General features: G+C 33.4%; 1 protein-coding gene across 3 annotated transcripts in view; it reads right to left on the bottom strand.

Moving 5' to 3' along the window:
* KCNK2 (potassium two pore domain channel subfamily K member 2) overlaps positions 1-20,968 on the bottom strand; it is a 156,425-nt gene that overhangs the window by 29,762 nt on the left and 105,695 nt on the right. For all 3 annotated transcript variants that reach the window (XM_045536423.1, XM_045536422.1, XM_045536424.1), the window contains exons 4-5: positions 4,573-4,733; positions 2,140-2,326 (exon numbers count right to left, since the gene is read on the bottom strand). In XM_045536423.1, coding sequence (XP_045392379.1) covers positions 2,140-2,326; positions 4,573-4,733 — 348 coding nt within the window. The remainder of the gene's footprint in view (positions 1-2,139; positions 2,327-4,572; positions 4,734-20,968) is intronic.

Below are 20,968 nucleotides of genomic sequence, written 5' to 3'. Positions count from 1 at the left end.
GGCAGTTGGGAGTAGCTACTAATAGACTCGTGCAATCTAGCCAGTCTAACCAGTTGCAGAGTGTTGATCTCTTAAGGTAAGTTAAAAAAATTTTTTTTTCATCTTCTACAAAGCCATAAAGTAAAAATATTTGCTTTTTCCCCTAAGCCAGTTTATACAGTGGTCACAAATACACTGTAATTTTAGGATTCCACCCACCTTTATTTTCATTTATAATTTTTGTTTTTTTAGAGAGTCTCAGACCATAAAGGCCACATACTGGATGGACACAGTTTGTCAGTTGTTTAAAATAACACAAGTAATAAATAGGAGGCTGTTGGCCTGAAAATATAAGACTCATCACATAATACCTGTATAGTCCACATTGCTCTAGGACCTTATTAATTATAGTTATAAAGTGATAAGACAGCCTAAGATTAACAGACAAGTATACTTTTTGTCATCATCACTGTTTCTAATTTTCTCCTATGTTAACATACTTTCCATGTCTACACAAGCCAATTATATATCTCCAATAAGAGGTAGAAAATGAGTATTTTAGGACAGAAGCTTATCTTCTTATATGGAGTTACAAATGTCTGAAATTCTTCTGTCCACATTTTGCTAATTATTACACAAAAAGATCTCCCCCAAAGTGATGCACTCTTTTTTCCTGGGGTCACCATCTAGTCCAGAGATGTGTACATAGTGTTTTTGACCAAAGCAAAGCTTTGTTCACGAAAACATCCCCATCTTCAAGGATATTACACATTCCCCACAAAGGAGAGATTTTCCTGGTTAAATCCTCAATAACAAATCTATAGGAACAGATGAACTATCAGACTTCCCTGAGATTTTTATAGAACTGCAGAACATATTTTCTTTTCTGAAAATATTTAAGTGGTAGTTTGGGTAAAGATAAAACAGTGAATAGTCTGAAAGTATAAAACTCTCTTAAAACTAAATTAGTGTGATGAGTTTATTCTGAGAAATTTAATAACACAATCCTACTATAATGTTTACCATGTTTTTTAAATACTTCCAAGTGAATTTTTTTTTTTAAAAAAAAGAATGGTTTAGATTTTTAGAAGCTGGTAAAAATGATTCATGGTACATTAGCATACTTACTTTTACCACCATTACTATATTTTATTTAAAATTGGAATTACAACAATAATGATGGTGGATAGTAAGTGGAAAAGAGAGAGTTGAATTGACAGGGACATAAGATCTAAGAAATACAACAGAGCAAATGGCACTTGATTTTTTGAGAAATGAAAAAATGTGAATAGAAAAATGTAGACACTAGTTAAGGTCAAAAATGCTGTCCTAAGAATTAAAAATTAAATGAGTAAATATTTTAGAGGAAAAAAAAAGATTTTAAGTAGCCAAGAACATCTGAAGTTTGTAGCTGTTTTTAAAACTAAGGCAGGAAAGAGCCTAAGTTGAAAGGTCAAAGATAAATTAAACCTGAATTCTTACACCAGTTACAAAAATAAGTAAGAGGCAGATATTTAGTTTCTAAAATTAGGGTAAAAATGTAAAATTCTGAACAACCAGTGATTACATTTCCCTCACAGAATAAAAAATAAATGTTCAAATCCACCCTTCTGTTTGCCTCCAGTGCCACAGGGTCACTTTTTGTCTTTGCCACTGTGATAGGTTGATTTGTGTCCTCTAAGAAGATACGCTGCAGTCCTAATCCCCAGTACCTCAGAATGTAACCTTCTGTGAAAATAAGGTTCTGGCAGATGTAATTAGTTAAGATGAGGTCATACTGGAGTAGGGTGGGTCCCTCATGCAATATGACTGGTATCCTCATAGGAAACTGAGAGACACAAGAACACCTTGCTTGGAAGAGGCAGAGCAGGGAGTGATGCAGCTGTAAGCCAAGGACCGACAGCCTCCACCAGAAACCAGAAAGAAGCAAAGAAAGATTCTACCCAGAGTCTCAGAGGGATCATGGCCCCGCTGGCACCCGATATCCAGCTTCCATGAGGAAATGGATTTGTTTTGTTTAAAGCCACCCAACTTGTGGTAGTTGGTTATGGCAGCCCTACGAAACTCCTACAGCCATTGCATTTCATTATAAACCCAAGTTTTAGAAAAGTCTAAAAGAAACAGGTTCGGTGAGCAATGTGGGGGCCAGGAAAACCTTACCTGCAACGTAGTCGCCAAATCCAATGGTTGTCAAAGTGATAACCACAAAATAAATGGCATCCAGGGCGCTCCAGCCTTCTATGTGCTTGAATATGATCGCAGGCAAAGCCACAAAGAGGACGCAGCCAAATAGGATAAATATAATTGTTGAGATGATGCGAATCTTGGTCTGACTAACATTCCACTTCTACACACACACACATATACATACAGATAGATACATGGGGGGCGGAGAGAGAGAGAGAGGGGTTGATTACTGGCATGCCCACAAAGTTAACCCATATGCTGTTATCAGCAAATTAGCAAGTAAGCTACTCCCTTTTATTCTTAGTTTTCAATTGTCCTTACTTATGAAAATTGGGAATAACATAAATAACTTAAAACAATCAATGCTAATAATGATGCTGCTTTACTCTTACACAGCTTTACAACAGGTGAAATGCATTTAAAAATAAATTCCATTTGCTCTGTGAATGCAGTTTCAGATTTGCATCATTATTTGTTTACCTGCGCTACTTTTGAAATATTTCTATTTTATAGGCATACAACTGATCGTGGACCACACACAATTCAGAAACATATGAAAGTAGAAAAAACTGAAACAAGAATTAAATATTTACAATTTATAATTGGTGAACATTAATTTCATGAAGACTTTCCTCTGTCACTCCCATCACTTTTTCTTACTACTAATTCCATTAATTAGAGCATAATACTAACAGATCTAAAGTCCACAGCTTTATTCCCACATGAACCAGGTGAATTGTTTCTCTGTTTTTCGGCACTAAACTGTACAATTAAGAAGCCTACATGATCTCTAGGAAAGGATACATCTTCAACATATCTAAGCCATAGCTGTTGAGTACCCATACTTATTTTTTTACCTCTTCCTCCAATAAAAAAAATCTCCATAGTATAATGTATTAAATGAAGTTGAGCTATATATAGGAGTTTATCTTCAAGCTCTCTATTTGAAGTTAGTTACTGTATATTTTTAATCTCTAACTGGATCTGTCCTATCTACTGTAAAAATTATAGGTCACATCCCACACTATATGAAAATCACTGAATGTTAGAGCTTGAGAATTTTTAGAGATAAAGAACCATGAAATCATAGAATGGAAAGAGAACATAGGCATTCTTCTAGTCCCCATCCTCATTTCATATGTGAGAGTTAAATGAGTTCACATTTGTGAAGTTTTTAGAATAGTGCTTGGTACCAAACACTGAATCGTGATGACTGAAAGGTCATCACCCGAAGGGCGTGCAACTTTTTTTTATGCACTATTGCATATACTACATAAAAAACATGACCCAGCATCTAGTAGGCACTTGAAAATTTGTTGAATGAATGAATGAGCAATTGGGTATTAACAAGTTCATACTACTGATCTGCCCTCTTGATTAATATAGCTACTTCTAATATCAATATAAGAAAACTATATTTTATTCCACTCTAAGAGTAAAAATGTTTGAGAGCTAATTTAATCATAAATATGAAACATGACTAATACTAAAACTGGAACTGTAATGTAAATTGAGAAAATAATACTCAATAGCTTTATTTCATCCATAGAGTTAAATATAAATATCTTGTTGAACTTTTTGTGAAGAGATGAAACATTATTGAATAGTAAATAAAATTTATTTGCAACAGTGGTGCCAGTAGTGAGAAATCGTTTATAATTCCACCCTCTAACACAACCATTTTCTTCTTCCACAATTTTCTTAAAGAATACAGGCTTATTATCATCATAGGAGTATAATTATTTTTCATGTAAAATTCTCATAAAAGCATTTTAATTCTTTTCTATTGGCTATAATACAAGCATGAACATCTTCATGTATACTACCTTTGGTTCTACTGAATTACATTCCTTAGGTACGTTTCTATCAATGGCATTACTGAATTAAGTTATATGATTACCTTTCTCGTGTTTGCTGTTTGTATTGCATCCTTCCCAAAGGGGCTATATAAAGGTACCAAAGCAATTTTTTAATAACAAAATATTGTCAGTCATTTACTATCTACATTAATGTTTAACTTATACTGCTGCCAGCCCTTAGAGTAATGCCTCCACAGTACCATTATTCACACTATACAAATATGAAAATGGAGATTTTGGGGAAAAATAACTAGTTTAAGAGAATGTAGCTAGGAGATAGTACATCTGGAATTTGAACCTGGAACTATCCAATTTCTACTTTTTTCATATATCTTTTTGGGTTTTTCTCATGCACTAATTTATTCACTCAGATTAAGTATAAAAACAATTAAAAGACAGTAAATTACATGCTCATAGGGATGCCAATAAACTGTTAAGGAAACCCTAATAGCTGAATGTCCAACTGTACCTTAGATGATAGAAAAAGTATGATACTCTTAAAAAATGAAACAACAAATACATGTAGTTAAAAATCTGTCATACTCACAATAAACGTATCTTCCACTTTGGCAATTCCTTTTCCAAATATGGTCCCTAGTTGATCTCCAACTCCAGCCAGCAGAAAACCAAAGAGAGGAATTCCCAGTAAGGCATAGATGATACAGAATATTTTCCCGCCTTCTGTGCGTGGTGAGATGTTTCCAAATCCTAAAAAAAAAGAAAGAAAAAAAATCTGTTGTTTATAAATGAGTAGTGATTTAAAAAACATGACATCAAATTGATTCAGAAATTCACAAATATTATAAAATATCAATCTTTATATATCTTGAAATAATTGAGTTGAGAATCCCATCGTATTATTTAACCTTTTAATATATGATAATATAAAATACTCTTATAAGCAAATATTTCAATAATATACAAAGTACAGCTAATGTTCCAATTCAACTTTGATAAGATGATGAAAACTGAAGTAGTAACACATTCAATAAAGCCAATATTTTCATTAGGTTTACTCCTATCTCTATTACTGATAATCCTGCTGACTATAAAGCTTTCATTGGCACTTAGAAAACACTGAGAACAGTGCAATGACTTAATTTAAGAGTAGCATTCAAACATGCTTAAATTATTCAAAGATTAAAGTTCAGTAGCAACTTTCAAACCATTTTATTCAAGTGGACACCAGAAAACAATAATTAAAAACTTAAAATTATGAAACTTGCTTAAAGTTATGAAGATTTTGAAAGCTTTCAAGTTTTGTGCAACAATATCTATTTGTTACGATTCAAGCAGTTCAATGTCATTTACTTTATAATAGAAGTATTGTCCACATCCATGATTGGGTTAAAGAATGCATGCTTTCTAGAAGCACACAGAAGGCCTCTTTTGATAGATAAACCTTTTACTCTTCTTCCTATTAAATTAATTTGGACTTTTAGTTTTAATTTTGTCTTACTCAAAAATGTGGCTAAATATTTTGGGATTGGCTTTTTGTTGTTACTTTCTAGTTTAATAACCATTATAGTCAAAGATTATGGGCATTCAATGTCTATCTTCCCCACTTGAATATGAGTTCCATGAGTGTAGAGACTGATTGATTACTTATTTTCTAGGTATATATTTTGCAATTATAACTCAAGAACCCACATGTGTGAATAGTGGCTTACTAACTAGCGCATAAATGACAATCAATAAATATTTTTCACTGATTGACACACAAATGCAAATGCCTCAAAATACTTTAGAAAGGAGGTAAAGAAAAATAAAAACATAGAGAAATATGCTTCTCTGTGGGAACTCATAAAAATTATTATTTATTTTTTATCTTAGCATATTCTGTGAGTACAAATGTTTAGGTTACATATATTGCCCTTGCCCCACCCAAGTCGAGCTTCAAGTGTGTCCATCCCCCAGAAGGTGCACACCGCATGCATTAGGTGTGTATATACCCATTCCCTCCTCCCTCTCCCATCTGCCCAACACCTGATGAACGTTATTAGTATATGTGCACTTAAGTGTTGATCAGTTAAAACCAATTTGATGGTGAGTACATGCAGTGCTTGTTTTTCCATTCTTGGGACACTTCACTTAGTAGAATGGGTTCCAGCTCTATCCAGGATAATACAAGAGGTGCAATATCACCAATGTTTCTTATAGCTGAGTAGTACTCCATGGTATACATATACCAAATTTTATTAATCCACTCATGTATTGATGGCCACTTGGGCTGTTTCCACATCTTTGCAATTGTGAATTGTGCTGCTACAAACATTCTAGTCCAGATGTCTTTTTCATAGAATGCCTTTTGTTCTTTTGGGTAGATGCCTCTCCCTGAATAATTAACAAATTTACTATCTTTACAATCAAAATGCATAGGTTTTAAAAAATTTGTAAATTAATGAAATGATTCTAAAATTCATCTGGAATACAATGAACAATAATAGTCAATAAATATTTAAAAGGAAGACTAATAAGAGATAAAGGTTACTTCCAAATTAAAAGGATGTTATCTATAGTTTTAATAATTAAAACTATGTAGCAGATTAATGAATGAAAACAATAGAAAGCACAGAAAAGGACTCCAAAATGTAAATGAATTAAGTATTTGATAAATATGATATTTCAAATCAATTTAAAAGGAGTTAAATCTTCACTGATGAGGTAAGCAATAAGGTACTTGGAAACAAATCATGTCCTTATTCGTACATTACACACTAAATATTATCAGATTGATTAAATCATCAAATATTTAAAAATCTGACCATCAGATACTATGAAGAAATGTCAGGAGAATAATTCTTTAAGCATAACCACTAAGGAAGAAACATAAAGAAAGTGAAGGATAAATATGATTACACAAAAATACAATGATGCTGTATATCAAGAGAAAGGTATAAACACTAAGCAAAGGCCAAACATTTTTGCCAACAGGCAGTGAAGAAAGATGCAGGCTCCTCTTGAACAAAAAGTTAAGCTTTTATTTCATTTTCAGGGTTGAAGATGGCCCAAATCCATCATGTTTGCACTTGTGATTTGAGATGTTCTCCTAATTTAGCTTGCCATCCAGTTATTTAAATCATGGATCATTACTTAAGAATACACCTAGTTACTGAAAAATTTCAAATACCCATAAGGATAAATTGATCAACCCTAAATACATTATTGGTTATGTGTATTTGGGATATTTAATGAAAGCCTGTGAAGTAGCTAACTCTCACAAGCAAGTTCACATCCATTGAAAGATGTTAGGCTAAACTTGTAATAAGCAACACTTTTGGATAATAGTAGCCTTTCTACTGTCTGTGTCAAACTTACTGAAATTAAGTAACAGAGTAAAACTGTTTAGACTTGTTGGCTGCAGTTAACATACTATGGATTTGACTAATAGGAAGTTCATGGAAACCTTGAATCTCTTATCCAGCTTCCAGTGTGGAGACAGTAGTTTATGATTATATTTACTCACAACTGTAAAGATAAAAGCAACAATAAATTGAAGTTGCATTGCTATAGACCCTTCTAGAGTTAAACACATTTTTAAAAAACATCTAAGTAATTCTGATTAAAAATTTAAGAGATAGAACTTATTACCCTAATCTCATGGAGAGAAATTTTAGATAAGAAAAAAATACATACTATTGTTTTACTTGGATCACTTCTGTATCATAAAGTGGTAAGCTATATATAGAAAAGAAGAAATCAAATATCATAACAACAATCAATGAGATTTAATTTTGTTCAATGAAAAATTTTTCAATGAATACCATTTGCCAGTCACCATGCTAGCTAGATACTGAGAACACAAAGATGAAGAAAACACTGATCCAAACATTTCCAAATTGTTAACAAAATCCACTAAATATGCCATCCACTCACTTTTCTTAAAACATTAATTAAAGCACACAAATGGACAAGGATTTGCTACACTGAAAACCAAGGAAGACAATCATGCATATAAGAAACATTCCCATGAAAACACTGCTCTTAAACAGCTGGGATAGCATAATTTGGGGCCCATGTTTACTTTGATCTCTGAAATTCAAGAGCAAGCCAACTAGGAAGCAGAGAGGAAAATGTGTTTGCATTTCTCCACTATCAATCATGGTGCACGAGTCTTGCATTTTCTGGTAGTGCCATATGTCTCATCTTCTCTACCTCTATCATCATTTGCTGCTAAGTTAGGACCATTCAAATGCTGTATCTACCCGGAGGCCAAAACTGCTCTCAATATGCAACATTTAAACACTGAAAGTAGAACAGACCTGCGAAAAATCCTTGAAATAACTCCACACTAAGACGAAAAATGTTCATGTACTGTATCAGGAAATTCTGCAAGGACCCAAGGATAAATGATGAGTGAAGAGTGAAAGAAGAATGAAAAAGAAAATAAATAGAACAAAAGGTTTCCTACTCAACATAAGCCTCTAAAGAAGAAAATCCATGAATAAATCAAATGCTAAGAAAGATAATTAAATACAATGGATACTTAGAGGAGGAATTAACGGCAAATGAAAATAATTTCATGGGACAGCCTGAACTAAATGGACAAGAGAAACAAGATGGAGATGTTCAATAAGTAAATTAAACATTGACTGGCTAAAATTCCTCAGCTCTTCTCTCCCACACCACAACATTCCTATACCACCAGAAATAACCAATTCACAAAGCCAACACAAAACAGAAAATCTCAATAGTGATAAAGATCTCTAAGAATAAACATAATAACATATAAGTATTTTGTGCATAAAATGACAAAAAAGTTACAAAATGAATGACATAAAAGAAGATTTGAAGAAATGAAGAGAGATACAGGTATCAATTTTTATCAAATTATGTGTAAATATGTGATTGCAATAAATATTTTGGAAGAATTTTTGATAGAACTTGATTAACTTATATAAAACTCATATAAAAAAGTAAAAAAAATTGGAAAAAAGGAATGAAGGGATTTGCTTTATATGATATCAAGATCTACTTTAGCAATTAAAAATCAATGTGATTAAGACAATGTGGTACTAGGGTATTGGACAGGGAGAGGCAGATAGAGAGCTCAGAAATATACCCAAACATATCTGCAAAGATGAGTATATGCCAGAAGCAGGGAGAAGATTAATTAGTCATTGAATGGGGGGTGAACAGTGCCCATCCAGTGAGACTGAGAAAGGCCTTCAACTTTCTGTATTATGTTTTTATTTAACAATAACAAGAAAAACAGCAAGAAGCAATGTTAAGATTTGATAAAGGTAGATTTGCAATATTTCTCTCTCTAGACACTTGTACATATTTGAAATATTATATAATACTAAAAAGAGAAAAGAATATCTAGAATATGTTACATTTGTAGCTCAAGAAGACATTGTACAATATTCTGCACCAACTCTTATAGTTCTTTAAAAGGTAAAAATATAAAATTATTATCTTAGCATGACACAGAATATCTATCTCAAAACATTTAATATCATACTTAATGTTAAAGTACAACTGGATAAATTTCCTTAAAATCAGGGGAAAAAATGATAGCTACTTTACAAACTATTGTTTATTATTATTCTGAAAGCTCTAGCAGGTGTAATGGCAGTAAAGAAATAAAAAGAATAATTATTACAAAGAAGAAGACAAATATATCAGTTGTGGGTGGAATTAAATATCTAGTAAACACAGAAGAATACTAAAAATTGCAGAATAAAGAAAAGCTCAGTAAAATAGCTGAATGCATGACAAAAATGTAGAAACCAACAGCATTGCAATACTTCAGCATCATCTCAAATGTACTGAGTGAAATGGAAAAGTACTTATTCATAATATTAGGGGAAATATAAAATACTTATAAATAATCTTTTCAGGACATATGCAGAAACTTTGGAGAACAGCTTGGGCTAGTATAGAATGGGATGAAATGAAACAGCAAAGAACATAATAAGATCAGGAAGAGCATATACTAATTTTTAAATGTATCATTAAAAGAAATATCACAAATAGTTGGAAATTGAAGAATTATTCAGTTAATAGTGCCAGGGAAATTGGTTACTATTTTGGAGGAAAATAATTTCATCGTATGTGAAAATAAGTATCAGAGAGAATACAAATCAAACAAATAAGATACAAATAGGTAAACCAAATCAAATTACTTCCCTATTGATCCCCTCTGATTATGTTTCTTCCCTTGCCTCAAATGCATACACTCCCACCCCTATGATCTTCTCCTGGCTTATGCTAAAAATTACTGATTACCTGAGTTAGATATCAACTCTCCAAGAAGCCATCCTTGAACCCTCACTGCATACTCCCATGGCTGGATTGGATCCACCTCCTGTATACAGGTTTTCCTCTCATTAGATTTATCTAATTAGATTGTAATCATTAACTCTGCAAGATCAGGGACCATGTTTTAGTCATCATTGTACGCCTGGTGTATTTCCACTGGACATCTAAATAAATACCACTTGCTTCCTGAAGCTACCCTCCTACAGTCTATGCCTCCCTGTAGCCCTCTCCTCATTCTTCTCTGGCGGTTCATCATCCTCAAGGATGAGGTTTTGAAGCATACCTGATAAAATATCAGAGCTTAGGCCTAAAATGTTCTCCAACACCTGTTCAGTGTGGCATTCACCGCCATGGTGGGGGTTAGGAAAAGGTGCTACATGAAGATATCCCTCTGCCCTTCTTATCATCGTTCAAAATCTCTTCTGCATATTTGCATTGTATTTGCATTTTCTCTTTATTGATTATACTTACCTCTTCGAGACTACTAAGATATCACTATATTACTATATTTTCATTGCCAGTAATAAAATAATAATAAAATAATTTTCATTACAAATAAGAAAGATAATGGCAAACATTATTATTTATTGAACACTGGCCCTCTCACTGCTTGTCATCTATAGTGCTAATTCCTTCATACATATATACTTAATTTAACTTTCACAACAACCCAATGAGGTTTTAGTACAACTAATTATCTCCACTCTCTGAATGTGGACACTGAAATTTACTGAATGAAGTGATGTAATGTCTTAAAGCAAGGGTTTGGGATCAAGGATACAGGCAATGTTCCTTAAACTTAAGAGTTTTTCTCAGTTGTATAATCACAGCATATAGTTCTGTATCTGGACATGCCATTTTGAAAATATGTGCTGTTTTACATAGTAAGACTGAGAAAGAATGCATAGGTGCATCAAAACAAATGTATCAATTAAAGTAACTAAATAAAAGGGTTGCTTTGACATTTTGTGTCAACTTTAACATAATCAAATTTCCTCTTCGCCCAGAAACCATGCGCTTGCAGTTCAAACAGTATTTCACAAGATGGCTCCCTTGCTATTTTTAGTTTCAACTTACATAATAAAATCCTATATTACAGTTGTAAATTTGAAAATCTATAGGAAGTTTCTCATGTTACTTTTTGAATGAGTTTCTAGTAAACATTTTGTGCTAACAAGATATGTTCATATAACCTACAATTGCAGCTAAAAGTTGAGGGGAAATTCTCTTGCAAAGGAATTTTGCCAAAGAACAATAATCTACGTGCATATTGTTTCCGAATTTCCCTAGCTATTTCCTTAATACTTGGGAACTGCATGCTGATCTCAAAGTCCTTCTCAGTCCCCACATGCATCTCACAGTGACAGCATTTAACAGTTCTGCATTTGATTCTGAGTGTTTAAAGATATGTGTTTTTGATAAAACATGACCACTAAATGTTGGCCAACTATTTTATCTGAAACTCAAGCCAATCAACAGAGATCTGTTCAAGGCATAATAAAATTATATTTCTACAAAAGGCTGTAAATTCATGTGTTATTTAGATGCCCGATGATCTGATTCTCCTTGTATCCCAAGTTGGTGGGGGGCAGGGGGGATGATCCAACAGCATTAAGGAAATGGAGAACAATTTTTAGGGAAAAAAAATTGAATAACTTAAATTCTCCCATGTATTCAGAGTGATTACAAATCAGAAATCTGGACTTCTATCATAATGCATTTTCTGGAAGTCACACTTTAAAGATCATTGTTCAAAAGACTTTTCCTATAGGAACATCACTATAATTTGATGTTACATTCCTGACCAGACTTGGCATCAAACAATAAACCATAAAATCAATAAATAAAACTATATTATCTATAAGCAGTAAAGTGATAAAACTTTCCTATTCCTCTGTCATCAAATTGCCATATAAGTAATATATTAGACATAATAAATGCAAAACTTAGAAATTTCTCTTTTCATTTTGGAAAGTTGGAATCTTTGTGGACATAAATAATCTGAATTTCCAAGACGCTATGCTATCTTTGATTTACAACAATTTTCTTCAATTGCAAATGGACTCATTCAAATTAATTTTCAAGAATACTGAAGGCAATGTAGCATAGCGGTTAAGACTTCAGGATCTAGAGCACAAATGTCTTGGTTTGAATCCTATCTTCGTTACTCTGTCACTGAGAAAGTTACTAAATTTCTTTGTGCCTCGGTTTTCCCATGTGTAAAACAGTGATGAGGATTATGTAGTATAATACACATGAAGGACCTAGCATGAGGCATGGCACATGGTGAGTAGTCAGTAAGTATCAACCAGCTGAAGTCATTTTCCTGGTCATAAAGCATGGCTCAGGTACTACTACTGAAGCTCAGAATGTGTAAGTGTCTGAGGTTGCTAAAAATAACACTGGCAATGATGGTGATGCTAATTATGATGACACTTTCCCCCCTGAAATATGTTTAAAGTAAGGAGGGGTTGAGCCAACATTCTCTTTTCACCTTCTTCACTTTGCAGATTATGCAATAGTACAAAACAGCTACTTGATATCCAGTTAAATAATCTGTGAAATAAAGTGCTCTAAATTACGGCAGTTCACCTTAAATTCTCACAGCCAAGTAGACATTAGCAGCTATCAGAATATTTCACCCTTCATTAGCAAGTAGTAAACATAATAATTGTATGACAGCAAATACTGTTACTTCGAAGGAGTTACTTTGACATCTCTCATAGGATTGCTAGACAATGCCTTGTTTAAGATGACCTTATTTTTCTATATTCACAATATAAAGTACCGTGGACTGAGGGAGAAAAGGGCACGTGAATTTTTTAAACAAAATTGTAAAATGTAAGAGTTGATATGGTGAATAAAATTCTAACCCCGTCACTACACAAATATGGAAAACCAAAGCCAAGAAAATTGAAGCATTTATGGTCATTAGGAAGCATAGATTGAAGAGATACAACTCAAAGTTTTCAAGTATTGACTGCCTGTATTTAATATAATTTTACTTGAAATGAGGGTGTGAGAAACAATTCTTGCCTTGACTATTACCTTGGGGCAGCAATTCAAAACTCATCAACTACTGTCAGTCTCAGACAGGAGAAAAGAGAAAAAGTGACAGCCACCCTGCCTGAAAGATGCGTAACTATCCAGATACTGAATTTGAGTGATGACAGCTGAAGTTGGGTCATTGATATGAAAAGATACATCACTAAAACCATCAAGGGGCATTGATTAAGCGCAATTTAAATGCAATATCCACTGGCATCTTTAAGATCCATGTCTAGTATGGGATTAGACTCCCATGTATTCTTAGATTTTGACAAATTAAATATCTTCAAAATAACTTATTTGTGTATCTTTTAAAAAGATACACTATGAGGCCGGGTGCGGTGGCTCACGCCTGTAATCCTAGCACTCTGGGAGGCCGAGGCGGGTGGATCACTTGAGGTCAGGAGTTCGAGACCAGCAAGAGCGAGACCTTGTCTCTACTAAAAATAGAAAGAAATTATCTGGCCAACTAAAATACATATATAGAAAAAATTAGCCGGGCATGGTGGTGCATGCCTGTAGTCCCAGCTACTCGGGAGGATGAGGCAGAAGGATCACTTGAGCCCAGGAGTTTGAGGTTGCTGTGAGCTAGGCTGATGCTACGGCACTCTAGCCCAGGTGGCAGAGCAGGACTCTGTCTCAAAAAAAAAAAAAAAAAAAAAAAAGATACACTATGGAAAAAATTAAAGGATATTCATTTAACATATTTAAAAAATACACCCTCAATATAAAAAAGAAATGCCATTTAGCCTAAGTATCATACAAGGTTTTCTCATACATGGTAAAGGCAGATATACTTTACTAATTCAATTATTTACAATTGTGTTGGAGGACACATCAGAATTATTTATAGTCCAGTGCTTTTCATGCTGATTTTCTGCAAATTACTTACAGAAAGTAATTTCCAAAGGTAGCCATTTTTACTTGCAGAAATTACTTCCTAAAGGTAACAATGGCATAGGCCTTCCACTTAGAAAGGTGGAGTTTCAGAACTAAGTCCCTAAACCATTAGGAGGAAGAGAGGAACAGACATCATCAGTTCACTCAAAATTTATGGCAAAATATATACACCTTACTTTTTCAACACACAGTACAATACAGGTCCATCTCACCTGGCCACTAGGGGTAGAGGACAGAGGTCAGAGGTTACAAGTGAAAACACGACAGCCAGACTCTGTGGGCTTCAAACCCTACGATGCCGTGTATTTGCTGTATTATTAGACACACTGTTTAATCTCTGAATGTCTTAGCTTGCTTATCTAATAACAGGAATAATAGCAGCAACTACCTTATAAGGTTGTTGTAAGGATGAAATTTTTTTTTTTTTTTTTTTTTTTTTTTTGAGACAGAGTCTCACTTTGTTGCCCGGGCTAGAGTGAGTGCCGTGGCATCAGCCTAGCTCACAGCAACCTCAAACTCCTGGGCTTAAGCGATCCTACTGCCTCAGCCTCCCGAGTAGCTGGGACTACAGGCATGAGCCACCATGCCTGGCTAATTTTTTTGTATATATATTTTTAGTTGGCCAGATAATTTCTTTCTATTTTTAGTAGAGACGGGGTCTCACTCTTGCTCAGGCTGGTCTCGAACTCCTGACCTCGAGCGATCCACCCGCCTCGGCCTCCCAGAGCTAGGATTACAGGCGTGAGCCACCGCGCCCGGCAGGATGAAATTTTTTAATCTGCAAAATGCACTCAGAACAATACCTGGCACATACTACATGCTACATATATACTATTCCACAGGAGACCATACAAAAGTGTAAACAAACCTACTGGAGTGCCAGTCATATAAAAGTCTAGCACATACAATTCTGTACAGTACGTAATACTGGATAATGATGATAAATGACTATGTTACTGGTGTATGTGTTTCCTATACTATACTTCTTATTGTTATTTTAGATTGAACTCCTTCTACTTAAAAAAAAGTTATCTGTAAAACAATCTCAGGCAGGTCCTTCCGGAAGTGTTCCACAAGAAGGCAATGTTATCATAGGAGTTGACAGCTCCATGCCCCTGAAGACCTTCCAGTGGGACAAGATGTGGTGGTGGAAGACAGTGATATTGATATCCTGATCCTGTGTAGGCCTAGGCTATTGTGTGCGTTTGTGTCTTAGTTTTTAACAAAGAAGATTAAAAAGTCAAAAAAAAAAAAATTAAAAATAGACAAAAGCTTATAGAATAAGGATACAAAGAAAGAAAAATTCTTATAGCTATGCATTATATTTGTGTTTTAAGCTCAATGTTATTACAAAAGAGTCAAAAAGTTCAAAAACATTAAAAAGTATATAAAGTAAAAAGTTACAGTAAGCTAAGGTTAATTTATCATTGAAGAAATAAAAATGTTTTTATAAATTTAGTATAGCCTATGTAACAGTGTTTATAGTCTATAGCAGTATACAGTAATGTCCTGGCCTTCACATTCACTCACCGCTCACTCACTGACTCACTTACCCAGAACAACTTCCAGTTCTGCAACCTCCATTCATGATAAGTGCCATATACAGATGTACAATTTTTTATCTTTTATACCATATTTTTATTGTATCTTTTCTATATCTAGCTATATTTAGATAGACATACATTTAACATTGTCTTACAATTATCTACAATATTCAGTACAGTAATATGCTGTATAGTTTTGTAGCCTAGGAGTAATAGGCTATTTATTGTAGCCTAGGTTTGGGGTAGGCTAAACCATCTAGGTTGGTATAAGTACATCACATGATCCTTGCATGATGAAGAAGTCACCTAACACAATTCTCAGAACATATCGTCAATAAGCAACACATGACTGTATTTATATGGCACACCACACTGTTTTAACCATAGTTTAAATGACACATTTTGGATCTTACATTGAAGAACACAACAATTTAGATGACTGGATCATCTTGCCTAAAGAATAAGCCAACAAACTTTTTTTTTTCCTTTACAAAAGTAAAGCGAGAGAGCATAATTAGAAGCCACTATAAATAACAAGAAAATTCAGTAATGACTTTCTTTCTGTAGCTTTGAAGTTCATATTAAAAAATCTGAGTCATTGTTTTATTTTTATTTTTCAACTTGAAATACTTGTAAGTCTTTCAATGACAGATACCTTATGCCAACAAGCTCAAATTTATAACATCCATAAAGACCACAGATATTGGCATGTAAACATCTCTAAAAATCAGCGATTATGGTATGATATGAGACATACCAGGAAAACCTCTGTAAAGGCAACATAGTCATAGCTAGTTATTTTTCTTTTTATATTCATTTCTGTATTTTTCTATTTTTCTATTAATCACAATTTGCCATATATGAGAAAAGATCAATCTCTTTATGAAATTTGATAACAAAAGAATCACAATCATGATATTTAAAAAAACATAGGAAAAGAAATGCTAAAAAGTGGAACCAGATAGAGAAAACCATGAAAGCATATGTATATATATTTTAATATCTAGTGCAGCACTGTTTGTAGCAGCAAACAACAAACGGTCATCAATAGGATATTAAAGAAATTTTGACATACCCTTAAAATGGAATACTATGTAGCTGCTAAAACAATAAAACACATTTTCAAGAAATAATTTTTAAAAACCTTCAACACTTCTTATGTGGAGGTAGGAAGGCATAGAGCAACTTTGACTTGGATAATAAAGAAATGTGTTTATATTAACTATAGACACACACACTTGCACACATACATATATATAGACACAAATGATTCCTAGGATGACAACAAGAAATGATAACAATGTTTGACTCTGTAGGGGTTAACAGACGGACAGGACATCCATAGGAGGCTCACCTGTCACTCTATATTCTTTATACTGTTTGTTTGTTTCTCATTACTTGGTTTAATCATGTACATGCAATCTTTATTAATTTTTTTAATAAAAATATACAATATTTGATTTTAAGTGTGTATACTATTAATTCCTCATTGTTTTCATGCTCAGTGTTGCCATGTAAAAGAATATGATTTCCTTTCTGTATTGACATAAGCGAAACACCCATCTTAAGTTGCCTTGATTTATATATTCTCCCTAGAGTTTCCATGAATTTTAAAAGGCAATTAGCATTTCACATCTTCAGACTTTCAGCAAACATTTCTAAAAGTCCACTAGGAAATATTGTAGAAAGACAAAGAGTTTATGAAATGTGACTTATAATCAAGTCTATGGTATTTTCTTCTATCATTATCCATATTAAGAGTGTCTTTATTTTAACAACCTCCTTTCAATTATCATAAACCCACAATTTCTATCCCCTAGTTTATCCCCCAAAGAATCTATTGATTGGTTTTTTTTTTTTTTTAGCACTTAGATTTCATTTTCTTCAAAATTTTTTCCCAAAGTCTGAATATTTTTAAACCTATAATGTCATGGCTTGTGATTGGTAGCACTTTAGTTTTCTAAAATATAACATTCTGCATCATGTTTACAGAAAACAACTCAGAATCTGCAGGAGTTGGGGAGTACTGAAAATATATGACACTACAATATCACTCAGAGCTAGGCAGTCGAATAAGGTTTTCTTATTTTTAGAAATGTGTTTTCACATGGTTTCCTACTGAGCACTATATACTCTTCTCAAAGCAGTTATTTAGTCTGCTAGCATCTACATTAGCATATGTTACTATGTTTCTAATATAGTATTTTCTCTCAATTTTTCAACTGCCACAAAAATTGTATTTTTTATCAGTCTGAAGATTAAAATAGAAATTATTCACATCAGTGGTTCTAAACTCTTTTGTATTTTGTGGACCCCTTGAAAATCTAATATATGCTGCGGACCCTCTCTCCAGAATATCCTTGTAGACCCTTGAAGCTTATCCAAGTACCTTCCAGACGTTCATATTTAGAAACTTATTTCAATATTCTTTAAATATGAACAATTTTATTTGCATAGCTGTTAGGTTATTAAACATTATTAAACACATTATCTTTTGAGTTTTCATAAAATTCTATGAGCAAGTACAATTATTAATATTAATATTCATCTATGAGAAAGTCATTTAGACTATTCATATGAAGAAAGAAAATTATCTCAGAAAAAGTTCAACTATTCAAAATCACAGAGTGAATAAATATTACGATCAGGACTCAAATCCAAGCTTTATATTTACAAATCTTATTTTTTCCCCTGCCTTGTATTTTTCCCTTCAGTCCAATAGTTGGCAAACATTTTCTCTAAAGGGCCAGATATGAAATATTTTCACCTTTGGAGGCCATATGGTCTCTGTTGTAACTATTTGCCTCACTATTATAGCACAAAAGCAGCCAAAGCCAATATATAATAAAAACAAATGTGTATGGCCATGTTCTAATAAAACAGGTGTCACGCTAGATTTTGCTCAAGGACGGTAGTTTGCTGACCCCTGCATCACTGCCTCTACACAGTAATTGAACTAAGTTTTTAAATTTATTCTCCTTAATAGTTTGAATGTTTTTATCATCATGATTTTGACCTTGTTAACTGATCATTGCTATAATACTCTAAATGCTTACGGAAACCCTAAATAATAGCACCAGTAACAGCAAAAAGCTATAAGCCTCCTATATATTAATTTTTATTTTTATTTTGATATACTTTTGATATACTTTGATATATTTTGATATACTTTTATTTTGATACTGAAACCACTATCTAAATAGGTCCTTTTGGAACATAATCCCCTTTAATAACATAGTAGGAGTCAATATTACCTGTGAAAAATTAAAAATCTTTTGCATTGACAAAGTCAAGGGGATATAGTTTGGAAAAGCAAACTAAAATATAAAACATTTTCTTATAATGTTGAATAAGTCTGAATACTGAATAACATTAAAGGAGGGTATTCAATTAGTGTATTTGTTTAAAAAGAGATTACTATATCATTAGGGCTGTCACCAAATATTCTGGTTCTTTTGAGCACTCTTGAAGTTGGTTTGACCAGTATCATGTGAGAGAAAACAATGTTTACACTTGTATGAAGCTTTACGGGCCTGTGTGCCCTGCTCCTCCCTAAGCCACAGTGATCATGGAAGGGCCTGGAGAGAGGGAACAGGGAACAGCATGGACAGACGTCTCCTAGCAAGTACAATGAGGACGGCCCCTCCTGCCTACCCACACTGGACATTCACTGTGAAAAGGAAATAAACTATTCTGTAAGTCTACCAAGATACAGAAATTGTTACAGAAAATAACTTAGCATATCCTACCTACTAGAGAGAGAGAGATTTTTTAAAAGCATATAGAAAACAGATTTGTATTATTATTCATTTTTATTATATGCAGTTAGCTAGCTAATAGCAACACATCAAGATGACATTACAAATTATTCTCATGATCACATTTTGGATTATCTATATATCATTAAAATAACTGGCTGATTCATTTCATTAAATCAAAATCAACTAGGTGAAGAAATTAGTCAAGTCTGACACAGCATTGTGCCAATAACTGGTTTGGGACTGAATTTTGCACATTCAAAATATGTTAAACAAAATCTTAAGTTATGGAAGGATAAACGTTATATGTATTATAAAAATTAAAATGTATGGATTAAAGCTTTAAGAAACAATCTGTTTTCTTTTTTGTAAACATTAGTGGCATAAGTAAACATGCCAAAAATATTGACTGACTCTAATAATAAAATAATAAAAATTTAATAACAAAGTCAGGCTTCTGTAAAAATTAATATAGTATACAGTCATTGTATACAAACTATTTTCACATATGTAACTTCATTTACCCTTCATATCAACTCTGTGAGAAATACTAGCCCCATTTCACAAATGAGAAAATTAAGGATAATAGCACTGTGATGTGCTCAAAAATACATCTCTAGCTAGTGAGCAAAGACGAAAATCTGAACCTAGGTTTTCTGAACTGAAACCTGATGTTCCTTTTACTGTATCACACCCTTAAAAAATAGGTAGAAATATTTTCATTCTAAGCAGTGTAAGTAAGTAAAACTAGTCTGCATGAATATGTACAGCACATGGTTTAGTTGTAGTATAATATAATTAGTAGATTATGTCTACAAGGTTTTTTTTTGCATCAAATTAAGTTAAAACAACTTCATTAAGTTGTCTCCAGGTACCATGAAATTATCTATTAAAACATGCATACTTCAAACAGGAACTATTTAGGTAGATTATAACTTATTTCATACTCCTGATGATGTTATAATTTATAATAAGATATATATATAAAAAAAATACTTAGGTCTTTGTCCCCATTTCCTAGCACAGAACTCCTAAAACCCTTATAATTCCCTGAGCAAAAGGGTTGCTAGGAGAATGTCTTGTTCTAATATTTGGTCTTTGACTTTTGTCTTGACACAGAACTCCTAATCCCTTGGAATTTCCCTGGGTGGCAGGAGCATCTTTTGTTCTAATAGAATGATTCTTGGTGGGCTCCTAGGTGGGGGCTGGTCACCAGAAAGAACAGCCATGATTAGAAGCTTGGAACTTTCAGCCCCATCCCCATCCTCTAGGAAGGGAAGAGGAGCTGGAGATTGAATTAATACTCAATCATGCCTACATGATGAAGGAGCCATAAAAATCCCTGAACTACGGGGTTCAGAGAGCTTCCAGGTTGCCTGGAAGGTGGAATGCCCCGAGAGGGCACGAAGTACTGTGCTCCTTCCCCCAT

The sequence above is a fragment of the Lemur catta genome, chromosome 23 (genome assembly GCF_020740605.2).
Source record: "Lemur catta isolate mLemCat1 chromosome 23, mLemCat1.pri, whole genome shotgun sequence".
NCBI classification, from domain to species: Eukaryota; Metazoa; Chordata; class Mammalia; order Primates; family Lemuridae; genus Lemur; species Lemur catta.
Note: the sequence above shows the minus strand (reverse complement) of the source record. Positions and strands in the feature narration are given on the sequence as shown.